At 39.6% G+C, this 16,767-nt stretch overlaps 1 protein-coding gene across 1 annotated transcript in view; it reads right to left on the reverse strand.

Annotated features, from left to right (window-relative positions):
* The window catches only part of LOC144532828 (ryanodine receptor 2-like), a 68,931-nt gene that overhangs the window by 43,367 nt on the left and 8,797 nt on the right, over positions 1–16,767 (reverse strand). Inside the window, 31 exon segments of the mRNA XM_078273765.1 lie at positions 410–539; positions 641–755; positions 927–1,201; positions 1,573–1,706; positions 1,832–1,943; positions 2,138–2,338; positions 2,488–3,111; positions 3,218–3,431; positions 3,713–3,939; positions 4,145–4,231; positions 4,445–4,604; positions 4,869–5,029; positions 5,355–5,469; positions 5,696–5,828; positions 6,164–6,350; positions 6,510–6,718; positions 6,909–7,083; positions 7,427–7,635; positions 7,959–8,106; positions 8,376–8,535; positions 8,832–8,915; positions 9,020–9,123; positions 9,254–9,358; positions 9,732–9,951; positions 10,243–10,435; positions 11,447–11,688; positions 14,427–14,560; positions 14,957–15,075; positions 15,345–15,440; positions 16,140–16,275; positions 16,366–16,549. Of these exon segments, the coding sequence (XP_078129891.1) occupies positions 410–539; positions 641–755; positions 927–1,201; positions 1,573–1,706; positions 1,832–1,943; positions 2,138–2,338; positions 2,488–3,111; positions 3,218–3,431; positions 3,713–3,939; positions 4,145–4,231; positions 4,445–4,604; positions 4,869–5,029; positions 5,355–5,469; positions 5,696–5,828; positions 6,164–6,350; positions 6,510–6,718; positions 6,909–7,083; positions 7,427–7,635; positions 7,959–8,106; positions 8,376–8,535; positions 8,832–8,915; positions 9,020–9,123; positions 9,254–9,358; positions 9,732–9,951; positions 10,243–10,435; positions 11,447–11,688; positions 14,427–14,560; positions 14,957–15,075; positions 15,345–15,440; positions 16,140–16,275; positions 16,366–16,549 (5,393 nt within the window).

Here is a 16,767-nt window from a genome sequence, read left to right on the forward strand (position 1 = left end):
ACAATCTGAGGATATTGGGGTTTTTTTTTATTGTGGGGACAAGATAATAACACCTTGAAATGGTTATTTTCTTAAGTGCAAAATAATGTCATAGCAAAGAGTAAAAGGTTCAGAGACAATAACACATCTTTGTACTTCAATACAATAGTCCGGCAACAAATTATTACTTAGTAGACTACCTTAGTGAAACTTTTAATGTTACATGATTAAAATTGAATGCCAACAACAGCACGACAAACTATGCCTCAAAAAATGCCAGAGGGCTGAATCAACACCTTTCTCAAAAAACAGAGCGTTCTAGGTTTGACAAAACAAGTTCTGTAGTGTAATAAAGGGTTATTGCATTACAGCACATTCTATACAAGTTGTTGTTACTACTGACAGAGAAAAGTGAGAGAATAAGATTTACCTAGTCCAACACTGCTGTTTTCCAGCAGGTAGCTGAGATGGTCAAAAAGGGCTCCCTGATTATGACGGCTGATGCGGCAAAAATAACATAAGAATCGACAGCAGCTGGCCACCATCTTGGGAAAGGTAATCTAAAAAAAGAAAATCAATGCATGGATTTAAAGAAAAGCAAAATGTGAGGAGGTAGATGCTACAATTGACTGTGCTGCAGGGAGTACTTTATCTCTCACACCTTTGATTCCCCTTCTCCAAGAACATTGACCATCACCTCCATCACAGTCTCATGCATTCCCAATGCCCTCATTAGGTTGGGGTGTTGGTAGAAAATTGTATTATTCATGATGTCCCTGTGCATACAAAGAGAAATGTCAAAAAACTGAAAGGATATCTCCCACACCACAAAGGATATTGGGATGCATATATGTTAGAATTTAACCAATACAAATAATTACACAAGATCACAATAATCTAGGTGTCAAATGAAGCAAACCTATGTCACAATACAAATGCCCCCCTACCCTAGTCTTCTGATCATCAGCCTCTCCTCCTCTTTCCCCATGCGGACACTGAGGAGAGAGCGGATTTGGCCCAGGGAGGACAGGAGAGCCATGGTGTCGTCTACCGATGCCTGGCTGATCGTATAGGCTCTGCAAAGGGGTCCTGCCATTTGGCCCCCAAGGCCCTGATACTGGCGGTGCAGCAATGAGAAGACAGCCCTAACCAGTTCAGGGTCCTCCATCTCAGTCTCTTGAGCCCAATGCACCATTGTTTCAGAGATCAGCGTTTTGAGGGACTCTGAAGAAGTACCAGCAGGTGAAAAGTAGTGATAAAAGTAGAAGAGTGGAGACTAAATACGTCAAGTTATTACATTTTAGGAATTGTTTTTATGTTAAATTTTTAGGTAGTTGTCCGACAAAAATATTTTGTTGGACCTGCTACAGTAGACATGTTACTGGCCGATTTCAACATAACATCTCATGATGGAAAGTTAATACTTGATATTCTCATTCACATATCCACTCTTAACCATCTCCTATGTTTTTTATATGGTATTAATCCTGAACCAAAAAAGCATGCATGATCCCATGTGCACGTAAATGTATCGGCCAAAATGAGAAAGTGAGACAAAGAAAGGGCTTTCACAACATGGAGGCACTTACTGACACTCCGCTCTCTACTCTTCTCCACTATGGGTGTCTTCTTCAGTCCAATGACTTTCGCCGCTAGACTGAGAAGTCGATCCTTTAGAGACATCTCAGCATCCTCTTCATCCTCTGTGTCACTGTACAATTCAATGCCTGCACAATAACAACCGATAAGATGAGATTCCTCAGTGGCAATCATGATAAGTGCCTTCTTGAAGCTTTATCATAGCGCCCTGGCTCAATGAAGATTATTAATGAATCTGTGAAAGATGACCAACCACAGTGTGTGTTGAGGAGGTGATGGAAGTCTTGCAGGAGCTGTTGGATTTCCACTGGACATGGACAGTTCTTCTGCTGCTCTTCCTCTCTGAAGCTCAGCAGCATGTTGATCTAAAGACAGGTCACAGATGACAATATTCTAAAAATGCCACAGTTCTATTGTAAACCATAATGACCCAGCATTTCTTTATTTTGAATATTTTTTTAAGTGTGCAGCTCCTGGAACATAGCAGAAACAACAACACAACATTTTATAATGAGACTTTCTTGGCTAACACTCAGAATTTAATTTCAGCAAATTCAACCTGTTCCTGTGGAGGTGAGCGGAACTCCTTGGTCTTGCGGGCAGTGAGGGCGGCAGACATGTTGAGTGCTTGCATGACCTGGTTGTAGCGAAAGCGTTGGTTCTCCTGCAGCTGACCCACAAAGTTGTCAGAGAAAGCAACCACGGCTTCTACCCTGTGGCGCACCTGGCAATCACACATGTAGGACAGCAGGTGGCAGAGCTGCAGAAAGAAATGTATTAAATCTCCCTTTATGATTCAATTTAAACAGCTTATATGAATATAACAACACAACATCTGAAGCTAATCCATTACATCAAAAGGAAGGAGAAGAAATACAAAACGTCAGAGAAATCTGCTGGTTCGTTCACCTCAAGTTTGACAGCTTCTGGAAGCTTCATTTGAAGAAGTCCTTGTTTAGGGTTTTCATCTTTTTTGTTGCCCCCTTTCCATTGTTTTTCATCATCACTAGCCTCTTCTATCTCTTGCTTCTCAAGGGTTTTGGTATCTCCAGAGAAGACTGCCGGCTCTATCAGTCTCAGGACTTTTCCCACGTCCTCATCCCCAAATACCCCCATAACCAGTAGGGTGTAGAACAGTCTAATTAGAGGAACCAGCAAAAGTTCAATACTGCCTCCTACAGGATCCCTCACACCCTGACCCACAGCCCATACCCCAGCAGTAAGCATCTCTATAGTCAGGTTCTTCAATATATCCAGAGGGATTTCTGGGCTGTCTGTGCAGGCTATTTCACCTGCACCATCTCCTTTCATCATATCACTCCTGACAAAACAAGGAGATGAGAAATTAATCCTTGGTTTAAGGGATGTGCTGAGACTAGTGCTGGAAATGCCTTCTGGATGTTCACCATTCCCCCCAATAAAAACAGTAGCAGGGCTGGGATAAAGGGTGATTTCTCTGGTCTGGTCAGTCATAGGCACAATGTATTCGTGGTTCATCATGTGACATGCTGTGGTGTGACTGCTGAGGTGAACCTGAAGAACAAGAATACTCATTTATTTACTCTCCAAAGACCAATGTTTCCCCATCCTGTTGTTGAAGAATGAAAAGAAAAAAACATGAACTCAAACAAGCAATCACCTGAATAAGCAGCTGATAAAATGCAGAGCGGAGTGGGCCCGGGAGGTGGGGATTCTGAATGGCATGAAGGACCTGTGATTGGTCCACGTGACTGCAGAGGACATGGCAAACTCTGGTGTTTCCAAAGGCACATAAAGAGCAGTAGAGGAGGAGAGTGTGGTGGTGAAAGGTCAAGAGGTCATCAAGTTCCGACAGCTCCAAAATGTCAACAGACCTAGACGTATGTTATCAAAAAGACAATGTCAGTGTTGTTGCTTGCTCAAGATTAAATTAAAGCGCTAGATGGCACAACATGCTGCAGTCTGTCACATTTAATGATGTTATACACTAAACAAGCGTGTGCTGCCTGATGCTTTCAGATCACAGTGACATGAGTGAAGAGACATGCAGGATGGATGATAGCAACATTACAGTATAAACAACACATGCATCATTTCCCGTGCATTTAAATTTGCATGCCCAATTCCAAAAACACATTTATTCCAGCTATTTAACCTGTTTTCATCAGGGATCTGAAGGGTCAAGACTTGCAGGGGCTCATAGCATTGGACTCTCCAGCCGTGGAGCTGATCTGGCTGATCCACCATCACCTTTAATGCGCGGCCTGGTGCTCTGGTCCACGATACCCGTTTGAGATGCTGGACCTGAAACCTTGGAGGACACTGAGGAGTTGCATTCCTTCTTTGGCTGCGAAGCAAACCTGCTGACAGTGGCATCACATTCTGGATCGAGAAGACAAATACAGAGAAAAGTTTAACAGACATTTAACAGACCACTAAACATTTTAAAGAATAAAACAGGATGAAACATTGTTTGAAAGCCAAGCTATGATCTAAGCAGACAAGGTTAAACAAAAAACGCCTTTCTAATGTCTTTGACAGGATTAAAAATATAGTAATATAAAAATATATAGTAAAGTTCCTTTACCTTGATGTGTCCTAGTTCAAACTGAAACATGTTGCTTGTGGTGGGCTTGACAAAAACAGCAGGAAACAGCTTTGTACTGGCTTCCACCTGATTAGTGGTGAAACAATACTACTTCAGTTAAATAATGCATAGCTTCAAGTTAAACAATGCTCACTATTATTTATAATTACTTTAATATGTTATTTATTTATTTCAAAATGTTATTTGAAGATAAACCCCTTGAGATGCACCATCTTGTTTTCAAGGGGCTCCTCAGGCACATTAATATGAACAAATCAAAGAGAATCCTGTGTGACCTACTTGGTAGAAGTTGGCCATCTCCACTCCACTGGAGGTAAAGGTTAGAAGCCCAGTGGCTGTATCGATTAAACAGCCAATTTCCAACCCTGCACTTCTTCGGCTCTGAGACAAGCCTGTTGCCTCTCCAGCACACACCATGTAACAGTCACATCGCTTCACACTGTGCAAAAGGATAGGGATGTGTTTAATTGACAATTTGCTGATAATTCGTCATAAAAACGCAAAATAAGACAATGGAATCCTTTATTAAAAACAGTACAGTAATAATAATCCATTCTTCAGTAATACAGTAAATATAATTTCATTAGTCTGTGATTATGGTGAGAAAAGGACAACAATCAGCAGCATCTCGTCTGCAATTAGTATTTAAATTCTTGGTAAAGTCACCCAAACTGACAATATAACTGTCTTGGTGTACACTAACCTTTCCTGGACTTTGCCACTGTCATCTCCGAGGGTGACAGTCGCAGTGAGGACATTGTCAGTGTCAAAAGTCATGTCGTGTTGATGAAAGTCAGAGGTCACCCAGCCTACCCACACATTGAAAGGCTCCTGGCCTGGAAGAACCCTCACTGAGTAATAATACTGAAACAGAGATGGCAGTTGCTGTCATTGGTATTTGCATTTTGCGTTCTACATTTTTTATTGTGACTGGTAATTACAATGACCAGCCAGGAGCTGAACAGCTGCACAATGCATGCGTATAAGCCCTGCAGTGCAATTTGTTTATTTTTAGTGAACTCTGAGGCAGCAGATTGTCCAAATACATTTAGTCTTTTCTACTATTATTAATGGGCATTATTCAATAATTTAGAAATAGCAGTACAAAATATTTGGTTTACTGATTATTGTTTGGTTTTTTTGGATGTTCTGTGGTTATGATGAGATGATGAGAAAATGATAGACTTACTCTGGAGCTCTGGATAAGGTGATCATAGTTATCTTTGTCAACTACGACATCTTCTAGAAGCCGTGCAGAAGAGTTATTGCTGACTAGATCTGGTTTAGTCCTCTTCAGCATGAACCTTGCAGAACAGAAACAGAATAATTTGTACACAGCACAATGAACTTTGCAGATTAACTGCATTTGTGGTGACAAAACAAGACAGTTTGCTGTTTCTTTTAACAATCTTCATTTCATGTCTTCTGTCATTTCATTTGGGAAAACTTTAGTCATAACCATGCTTCCATATTCAAAATTACATGCATTCTATTACATATTATCCCAGTTTTGATTTCTCTACAACTTACCGTTGTTTTAACCTTGATGTTTTGTCGTGAGTATGATCCTTATGGTTGAGCTCATCTCTTGAGCCAGCAAAACCGTGGGCTGACTTCATCAGCACTTCAAAGTCAGAGTCCACCTCCTCCTGCTCTTTCCTTCCTAAAAGGACAACAGGAATTAATTATAGCAGGGCCCTGGGGAGTTTAAGCAGAACAACAAAGCAAGGTCATAATGGTAGAAAATCAGTAATCTGGATTGTGGATAATCTGGATGATTGCAAAGAACAGCTAAAAAAGATCTCGCACTAATTATTTCACACACATTTCCTCTTGTAATAGCTATGTAAGTTTTACATGCTGCATCAGGAGTAATGCCATCTGTTGTTTGAGCTTATGGTGAACCAAATAAGTCTTTATTGTGGTCCTTTGTCATCTTGAGTTCTCTGTGGCTAAATTGAACACACTGTATATGATATGATGTAATATGATCTGAACCTGGAGAGAGAGAGTTGGAGGCCACTGGAAGCACGCCCCCCACAGGGCTAGTGAGGACAGCAGCACATTGGATGGACATGCTGAGCCGGTAAAAGCCCATCTCACTGCCTCCATCATGGTGTGCAAACAATCGCTGAGAAACCCTTAGGCTGGCTAAGGAATCATTTGAGCCACTGACTCTAGTGACCTTAAATAAGATTAGAACAAGATTTTCAGGATCAGTGCTGTCAATTAGCTAGTGCTATAAGCGGCCCTGGGTCACACAGAGCCACTGCACCATACTACATGCTTGAGAAGACATTTTAACCAAGCTACTAGGTGAAAGCCTGTATACTGGTAAACTAACCTGAAAGTTGTGATCATCAGGCATTATGGAGGAAAACTGAGGCTGTTTCCTGCTCATCCACAGGGCTGGGTCTCTGGCCATGTGGACAGCAAATGGTTCATAGCCCTCCTGCAGGCCACACACAGTAAAGTACTGCAGAGAGCCCACATGGCGGCCCAGGTTCAGTATCCCAACCTGGTTCAACCCAACACTGACCACAGGCAACAGGCCTGGGAAATATGGGGAGAGACAAGACGAAAAATATTTCAGTCTGATAACTGTCTTGGATATAGTTTGGACTTACTCAAGAAAGGGATAGTACTGCCATATTAACAAAAAACAATGTCTTGGTTTATTATATTTCAGTTTAATAAACAGTAACTAAGTCTGTTAAATATGAAGTCAAAAACTCTTTCAGACCGTCTCTGATATCAAAGTCCACGGCAGCCAGCTCTGATCCTCTGTCATTAAACAGCACCTCTCCATTGAGTGTGACCATCATGGTGCATTCAGCCATGTCCACCAAGCAACCCACCACATCACCTCTCTGCCACGGACGTCCCAGGGGCTCAACGCCCTGATGGTACCACTGAGCCTGAAAGCAAAAGAAAGACAAGGAGTTTGAAAGAAAAAGGGACGTGTAGAGAAGTGTAAGAGCCTCACACAGGAACTGGAAAAGACGTGAAAGAGCCAACAAGGTACAGAATGAGATAAGAAGCTAACAGGATAGTCAGACTCAACTCCTCAGATAACAGTGGCCATGCTCCACTTTAATATGGCTTTAACAAAGTCAATCAATCTTTTTAATTGTATTTGACCAGTGTACAGTAATGTTTTCAGCTACTTCAACTTGTGCACACTGTGATTTGGCCTTATTGCGATTTGAACAACATTGGTCATGTGGCCATAAGAAGAACTGTCAAATTTGAATGTCTCACCTCAAATCCATCGAAGACATATGCCTGGTTATCTGAGCCGAGCTCTTTATCTGGAGTACAGCCTGGTCGGGCCCAGCCCACTCTCATATTCCCAGCTGTCACTATTTCAAATTCAAAGTACCACTTCCCCTGGGTCACAGAGTATGATTTATCTGGTCTGAACACTCTGCACTTCTCAGCAGAAAAGAGACATGGATTTGATAATGTGGCTGTACACCCAAGAAAGAGAAAAAACATGGTTGTCTGCTAAAATAATAACTGATTTTCATTCAATTTCCATAAAACAGAGTTAGGTCAAGTTAAATAGATAGATCATCTTAAATAGATCTTTGCCGTACAAATATGATAAATGTCATTGTATTGTGAATTTAAAAAAATGGTGCAACTATACTAAAATAGTCTATTAGTTATAACAAACAAAGCCTGATCTTAATTAAACTTGCATGCATTATCTTATGCTGGTTACAATAATCAAAAGTGAAATATACTGAGCTATAACAGATAAGATTGATGACAGGGCTTTGAGACATACTGCGTTCCTGGTTGAGAGGCTCCAGGCTGTAACCATAGGCCAGCAGGGTACAGACAGCCTCTCTAACACTCTCCCTCCCCAGTTTCCTACTCCTTTCATCAAGAAGGCTGTAGGGAACGAGGTACGGGCTCCGCTTCGCTTTCACATCCTAAAAACACAGATGAAAAGAGTGAAAAAAGGCAACTACATTCGTCAGAGAACAGTATCAGTGTTTGTGTTGCCAGAGCTTTACTATGTGCATTTCTTTGTTAAGACCAAGAGACGATGTACAGGGAATACTTTTTCATATACTATATTCTTAATACTATCTTAAAACAAGAAGACTAATGTGTTATATACAATATCATTGAAAATAAGTTAATAAATGCAATTTCTCCTCGGCAGTGTCTGAGCAATGCAATAATACAGCAGAGAAACCTGTTGGGCTCCATAGGTCCATCCCTGCTTGATGCGCTCTCTGGCCCATACATTGTGATCATTCTCTGCCAGCAGGTTAACCACTTCATCGTGGGCTGGGCTCAGAAAAACCTGGCTCATGTCTACTGGGGCAGGTCTATAGCCACTGGGCTGCTCATACCTAATAAAGGGAATAAAAAAATGGACATGAGTGTGTTAAGATCGGAAATTACTTTCAAAAATGATTGTAAAATAAGTGGTTATGTAGTTGAGCCTTTACAGTATTAAGAATTATAAGAATCATCAGAAATAGAGCTTCCCTACAAACTCTTATGAAAACTTAGACATGAGGCAACTCACATGTGGGGCTACAAACAACAGTGCCCCATCCTGACAAACTGAATGCCTCCAAATGTTTCATACGTACAAGGGCTCCAAACAAAATGCAATTAAACATAATATTAAACATGTACATACTTGGTGGCTAGTCTCATGTATTTGACTTTCTCCTCAGCATGGTCATCAGTCAAACCAATGTGGAAACCAAAGGCAAGGAGAGTCCTCCAGTAGAAAAACAAACAAAAACATTGAAAACAATCCTCAAAAACATATACAATTTAAAAAGTTTCAAATCTGTATTGTATGATGCAGATAGTAGAGCTCACCTGAGGGTGTCCTGAGCCATCTGAAGGTTCTGGTTCCTCTCCTGCTCCAATAGCTTGGAGAACTCCACAAGACATGGATCATGCCTCTTAACTTCATCCCTCACCTGTTTGATAAAAACTGATATTTTTTAAACCCGCAAGTAAGACTAAAGTGAGTTTGAGTCAAGTCAAGTTTCAAGTAGTTTGCGATGGTACTATTCTCTCACATACTATGTGACAAGGTGAATCACTTACAGGTCCATGTGTCCATCCAAAATCAATCTTGTCCATTGCCCAGAGTTCATGGATATTCTCAGCCATTTTTTCTTGGATATCCTGAAGTTGTGGGGGTAATATTACCTATGAGGGTAACATGAGTAAAGTAAAAGGCAATATACTGTGTCACATTGGATTCATTTTAAAATTGTATTATTAACATTTAAAGCGGTTCATAACCTTTTCCCAGCATACCTCACACACCTTCTTTAGACGTACACCCCCTCCCACACGCTGTGCTCTTCATCAGCAGGTCTACTGGCACTACCACCCATCAACCTCAGCACAATGGGTGCTAGGGCCTTCTAATATCTTTATTTATTATCTTTAGCCAATTTAATATATTTTTCTAAATCTTAAATCTCTACCTCATTCTACATCTAAAAATCTCTACCTGTACAAAACATTAGCAAATTATTAATTTGTGAAAATTTGTTTGACTATGCTGATTATTTACCTTGCTGATGTCTATTGGCGTGGGAGTAAAGGTCACTGGAGTAGTAGGTACTGAGGGGCCAATGAGCTCTTGTTTTCCCTCTCCATGATCCAAGATGTATTTCTGACATGGTTCTAACTTCAGCTTGACTCTTGGGAGCAGAGCATCAGAGCATGGAGCAAAACCTGGTGGCGGCAAGAAGCGAAACTCTCCATGCCGTCCCCCAAACAGAAAACGAACCCTTATTTTCAGAAAAAGGATAAGGAAGACATTAATGGTATGAATCGAGGTATTTGGTCAAAAATATCATGATATTTGATTTTCTCCATATCGCCCAGCTGTGTGTGTGTGTGTGTGTGTATATATATATATGTGTATATATATATATATATATATATATATATATATATATATATATATATATATATATATATATATATATATAGTATTACTGAATACAGTATGTTTTCATTCACAATTAACTTTGGAGCCATGTAGGACAGTTAAACAAAAAGACATCTCCAGTACTGACTTGACTCCAGCAGAAAAGCTGACCACAGGATAAAGAAGTCCATCAGCATTGAAGTTCTCCAACATGCCCTGCACAGGTAGACCGTTGATCCGGAAGGAGATGCAGGGAGCACTGAGATCAAGACAGCAGCTGACCACATCGTCATCTTTCAGCAGGTGAGGGAAAGGAGAGCTCACTCGGCGCCCCACACAGCCTGAGATTCAGGAGACACAGCCTTTAAAGTCATCCATGTTCATTCATTTTTTTTTTTTTAAGTTTGTTAATAAATATAGGTATATGTAGTATATGTGCCAATGAATGTAGGTGTTTTGTGTGTGTGTGTGTGTGTGCGTTTGTCGACAATTATGTGTTGATTGTTTATGAATTATTGTATGTTTAAATGTTTTGAATGTGGACTCTTGGAAGATCAGTCAATGAACTAAAATAGATCCAAATAAAAATCTAATCAAATCACTGCAAGCATTAGTGTTGCTGCTGCTGATTTATTATCCCCAATATCTCTGTATACAGACTTAAAGGAACAAGCAGTAATATGTTACTGGCTCTCTCTGGATCATCAAGTGTTGCTGAACAATGGCACTCTGTTATATCAAGAGCTGCTGAGATTTCACATTTTCTAAACAGGCAAATTAAAAAGCATCTATTTTATTGAACGTATTTGCTGCTCCTTTTAATTAGACAAGGTAAATCTCCCATATATGTAATTTATGGCACTACATTGAATGCACTAAGATGAATTTGATCCATTTTCTAACATCTCTAGACACTGATGTTTGCCTCAAAAAGTACCCTAGAATATGTGGAGCAATATATGTGTCCTTTTCTTTCTTTTTTTATTTGGGTATTATGCAATCTTGTATCTCTCTAACCTTAGTTTGGAAAGGAATTCAAGACTACAGAACACAAATCAAAACTGTATTTGGGGTTATATATCTTTTTTTTGTTTTTAAATATTTCCTGTGGAAGTGCTATCACCATCATATAACCTATCATACAAAACATGTCTATTGTATGTAATATGTATACAGTATGTTTATATTGTTTTGCACTTTTAGATCACAATTAAACTCTTAAGGATCAGTAAAGACCCTGTAACTGATCAATATTGTGCACCCTGACTAAACATATTTCAGTGAGCAATTTCCCCAGTAGTACTTACAGTACACTGTAGACTAAACCTTGCATCACTTGATCTCATCCTCACCTGACCACAGGTGAAGCCCATCAAAGCCATACGAGCAGAGGTCGTCTCCCACCCCGTTGCCCCCCCAGCTGTCACCTCCGGTGGGCCTGGGATGGTAGCCCTCAGGGCGAGCCCAGCCAACACGCAGGTGTGTGGGCTCGGATGTGAGGAAGGCGTCGACATGGTCCACAACCAGCTCATAGTACCACCTCCGATGCTGGGCTGAATCTTCCCCAAAAGCCAAAAAGATGTTTGGTCTCATGCTGTGGTGGAGTAGTGTGTAGAGAGTACCGAAGACAAACAAAATGGCAAAAAAGACAGAGGATAGCGGTGCCTTTTTTTGGTCTATGATCTGTTATATTTGATTATAATGTTTTTTTAGTATATTAATTTCAAAGACATGAATAGGTCTTTGAAACTTCAAGAAATGTTAGAAAATTCTATAGCAATATGATTGACTACAATATGAAAAAAGAGCAATCAAGTAGAGCATGAGAAAAATGGAGATCGGGGCACCCGGATAGCTCAGTTGGTAGAGCGGGCGCCCACATATAGAGGTTTACTCCTCGACGCAGTGGGCCCAGGTTCAAAAAATCTTTTTATGCAATATAATATATGACCTTTGTTTGCAATGTGCCACACTAGATTGTCAAATTTAAAACATGTATTAACAACATAATGTAACAATAACATATCTTCAGTCAATTGGAAACTTGACAATTTATCAATAAAGTTAAAAAAAATTTTTTAAAAAAATAAATAAAAAAAAGTATGCCGACAATGCCAGGGCAGACGCTTCGCAGCACACACAGCAGCTGAGCAAGAGAGCAGAGAGGAAGACTCGGGCAGTCCGCTAACTTGTTGCTCTCTCTAATATAACCAATATAAGCTGCTCTGTTTAGGCTACAAAACGTGAATGCAGGCTGAAATTCAACCTTGCGGTTTTGTTGGGATAAAGCTATAAGCAAAAGGAATATCCGATAGCTGCTAGGCTAATGTGCAATGGTAAACACACAGAATATGGTACACGCACATAGCAGAGCTTCCAAACTGTGTTTTTTAATTCACTGGAAATCCAAAATACTTCCACACTTTCACACACTTCAGTGAAAGAGGAGGGGGCTCAAGTTCTGTCGATAGGTCTCCAGCATCTGCAGCTGCTCTCTTCTGACTGGCTCTAGCTAAGCAGCACTTCAACATGTGTGATTCCATTTTTTAATTCGATATTCAAGATTGTGGTTTAATTTCGATAAATTTCAATTAAAAATCGAAATCGTGCCACCCTTAAATGTAGTGTATGAAAATCTTGGATAAATGTGTCCACACCTGTGAAGAATTGTAAGGTAGGATTGTAGGTATTTATGACTGGAGTGAGTTAAACATTGACTTTTGTTTGTACCAAATAGAATAATTTAACTAAATATCCAATAAATATATGTCTATCTACAGTATGTGTAGAGAGTCTCTGCTAGATGCTTGTTTAAACTTTTAACTTACTGCCCTGTGTAGGACCACACTGCATTTCCCTTATGCAGGACATTTGATACTCTCTGTAGTCCACACAGAGCATAGCTCAACTCCCATGGGCACAGCACATTATATTGCACTGTAAATATAATTAATTAACAAATACAGCACCAGGCTCTTGTAGAGAGTCTCCTTTTGACCGCCCAATATCAATGCTGAAACTCAATTACTAGAGATAATTTATAAGCAGAGTATGACAGACAATAAGATGGAGCGGTATGTGGACGAGAAAATCACCAATATCTTGCTTTAATTAAGTCTGGTTGGTGTCTTGAGATTAAATGCCAGCTCATATAGTGACGTTAACTTTGCCTTTGACATAGTTCTCATGACAGTGAAGACATGAGGAAAGACAGAGCACATTGAGAGAATGGGAAAAGGACACAGAGAGAAATGTATTACCTGGTTAAAATGCAAGAAGAAATAGGATAGAAATGAATCAGAAGAATGGATTACAAAAAAAAGAATAGGAAAAAGGACATCTGGGAGAATTGACAAAGAAGATGGAAAAGAGAAAGTTGATATAAAGGAAATGAGAATGAAAGCTTATGTACTAATGAGGCATTTATAAACAAGAAGTTGAAGTGATAGAATGATAAATTGCTTGAGGAGAAAGAGAGTTGGGTATTGGACTAAGCAGGTGTGAATAAATAAGTAATAAATAATAAATAAGCTTTAAGGTCTGAGGAACAAAATGGGCAGCTGATAAAGAAAAGCATGATGAAAGTAGGCAGCTGCTGAGAAAGAAAGGGCAGATGGAGTAGAAAACATAACAACAAGCTAAAAGGGAAATGGAAACTGCCTACAAGATCAGAGATGAAATATGATGAAACTGGATAGAAAATGTCCAAAGATTAATTCCGGACGCCATACCACCTCAGGCAGCAAGAAAAGTTTTTCAAAATCTCATTGAAAGAGGCTGAGACGAAGACATATTTGCATAGATATCAATATTGTTGGTCTGATCTATTCAGAAAAAAACAATTGGTTGCGCAAATGAAGAGACGACACTAAAGGAGACAAATAATTCTTCAATTTACTCAAGTCCACCAGAGAAAAAATTAGCACTGTACTTTGGAGAAATCTGAAGTATTTTTTGTATCAAGGATGTGGACATAATTACAGATAGACCGAGACCGACATCAGTTGACTAATAGCGCTCAGCTAAACAAATGCATGAGCATGTATGAAAAGAGCTCGAGAAAGAAAGCCCTCATTTAGTGATTCTCCAAGAGTAAATAAAAGCAAGGATAGAATATGCAACACACATGATTTATAACAGATATAACAAATAATCACATGTCTAATTTTGATATATTTTGTAATCTAATGTGGTAACTTTTGTATGCCTCATATTTGGGTATAGTAAATGATGCAAGCAGATACTGTATAATAAAGAGACACATTTAAATGCAGAGGAATGACTCAGACGAAACAAAGTAGTCGTATTTAGAGAAAACATTCTAAATTGTACCTGGTGACCTGATTAGCAAGACGTGTTTGGAGCAACAAGTCTCTGTCTGGCAGCAGGTTGTCACAGATGAGGTTCTGATTAGAACGCACAGCTACACCATGACACACACACAGAGAGCACAGCACCTCCAGCACCTGGAACACAAACTGTCAGCACTTCTCTCGCAATAGCTCAATAAACACATGGAATGGTCTCACATTAGGGAACAAATGTGATCTACTATATTGTGTTGATAATAGCAGATTTTTCTTGTGGTACTGTGATTCTGTATTGGTGAAACACAGAGTTCATTTAATTTCCAAACCATGTTGCAAATGCATTCAAACAGTGTGAATGTCATCTCAGAATTTGTTTAATATAATAACAGATGTGTTTTCTCCCTAAAAATCTAAATTCAAATTGGCTATTGCATTTTAGCCAACAAATGCAATGACAATAACTGGTAATTTTGTTTTCATTATTCATAAAGCATGCACATTAGTCCTCATGATTTGTATTTCTAACACATAGAAAAACGTTGCAAACATTACCTTGTGGTTGCATCCATGCTTGTCTAGAAAAGAGATGATTGAATGAATGTGTCCTTCTTTGATGACGTTGAGTGCTTCAGGACTTTCCACTAAGATACAGTGCAGCACCTCCAAGACTCCTGTACATGTAAGCAATTGCTCATTACGGTAGGTAAGATATCCTGTATTTACTGTCTATATTTCTGTATTTTGCCATGATGTTGAGATGAGATATATTAACTATCAGAATAATGTAGAGCAGATAACAGTGTATACCTGGAATATTGCATTACATAATCACAGATGTAAAACAAAACAGGTGTACCAAAAATATCATCAGATCAACATTTTAAATTTTTTGCAAATAAAACATAGGATTGGTAATGAAATGCCCACAAATTCAACCAACCACAAGAGGCCTCCAGACGATCTAGCCTGCTAATCAACCAGTCTAGAGAACCTGAGAAATGTGCACAGTTCACACGGTTTCCCCTGATCAGAGCAGCTGAAGGAGAAAAAAGAAAGAAATGGGGTTAGGGTAAAAAAAAAAATGTTCAAGGGGCAACCTCTAGCTCACCCAGTAGATTGTGCGCCCCATGTAGGCTGAGTCCTTGGCAGTGGCCCTTTGCTGCTTTCTTGTCTTCAATCTATCCCGTCAATTGAAGGCAATAAAAGCCCAAAAAATAATCTTGAAATTAAAAAAAAAATAGTTAAGCCGAAATTATACTGTCTGCATGCCTAAGGGTCCCTGTGACGTAAATGTTGTCATAAGAAGGTATATGCATAGGCTCTGTGCAGTCGTCTGCGTACAGCAAATTGTTTGTGAGCGCACGGACATGGCCGGGCAGCCACTCAGCTACAAGTGGTAGCGTAGCAATCTACCGCACATGTGTGGAACACAGATCTAATATGCACCCGTGGGGTCCGCAGCTGTCTGTGTTTGCGTTCGTCGGAGTATCATTGAGCCCTTAGGCACAAAGACACAACACAATCCATGGCATAATTCATGGATCATATCATATTCAAGATAGGTATTCTAAGTAAAATGCATTTAAATAGGTTATTAGCAGCATAGTCAATATTATAGAGCAAACATTTGTATCTATTTGGTATCTGTATCAGTAAAAAAATCAATGTTGTGGTGTTAATATTAAATAAATTGGTAATTAAGCCATCTATACTGAGAAGATGTGTTAATTCTCACCCAGTAGCTCATAGAAACGGTTGAGGATGGTCTCCCACTCTTCTTCTGTGTCACTCTGAGCAGCCTCAGCAAAATGAGAGCCACTACTATATTGGTGTAGACGGTCAATACAATCTAGGACCAAATCTAACACACCCTGAGAAGAAAAGGGGGTATACTTATGGAACAGTGACAAACTTATTACATGTGTGGGGCCGATTTATTAATTCAAAAGATATAGATTTACCTCTTCTTGAAACATGTTCTGCCGATTCTTGAGCGCCGTCATGTTGTTCTGTTTAGCTTCATGGCCTAACCATTCCAGCGGAGGCTGGAAATAGTTTATTAGATCCTGCAGACTACATGTCACTATATCCATTGGCAGGCTGACAGATGTGAGGTTTCCTTGTTGACTAAAACCATCCAGTTTCCTAAAGATGGATAGAGTACTTTATTAATCCCCGAGGGAAATTTTACTTAAAAGAGGCAGGTTAAGTATAATGCATAAGTATATCATATAGGTAATTAGTTTCTGGCCTACACTCAAACTGTCGGCCTTCCAAATCTTTTTGCCATTGTTTAATGGAGCCTGGGTTTGAAGTTGACCAATATTACTGGCCATAGGAATTGTGTATAATACTGATATGTT

The sequence above is a fragment of the Sander vitreus genome, chromosome 17 (assembly GCF_031162955.1).
Source record: "Sander vitreus isolate 19-12246 chromosome 17, sanVit1, whole genome shotgun sequence".
Lineage (NCBI taxonomy): Eukaryota > Metazoa > Chordata > Actinopteri > Perciformes > Percidae > Sander > Sander vitreus.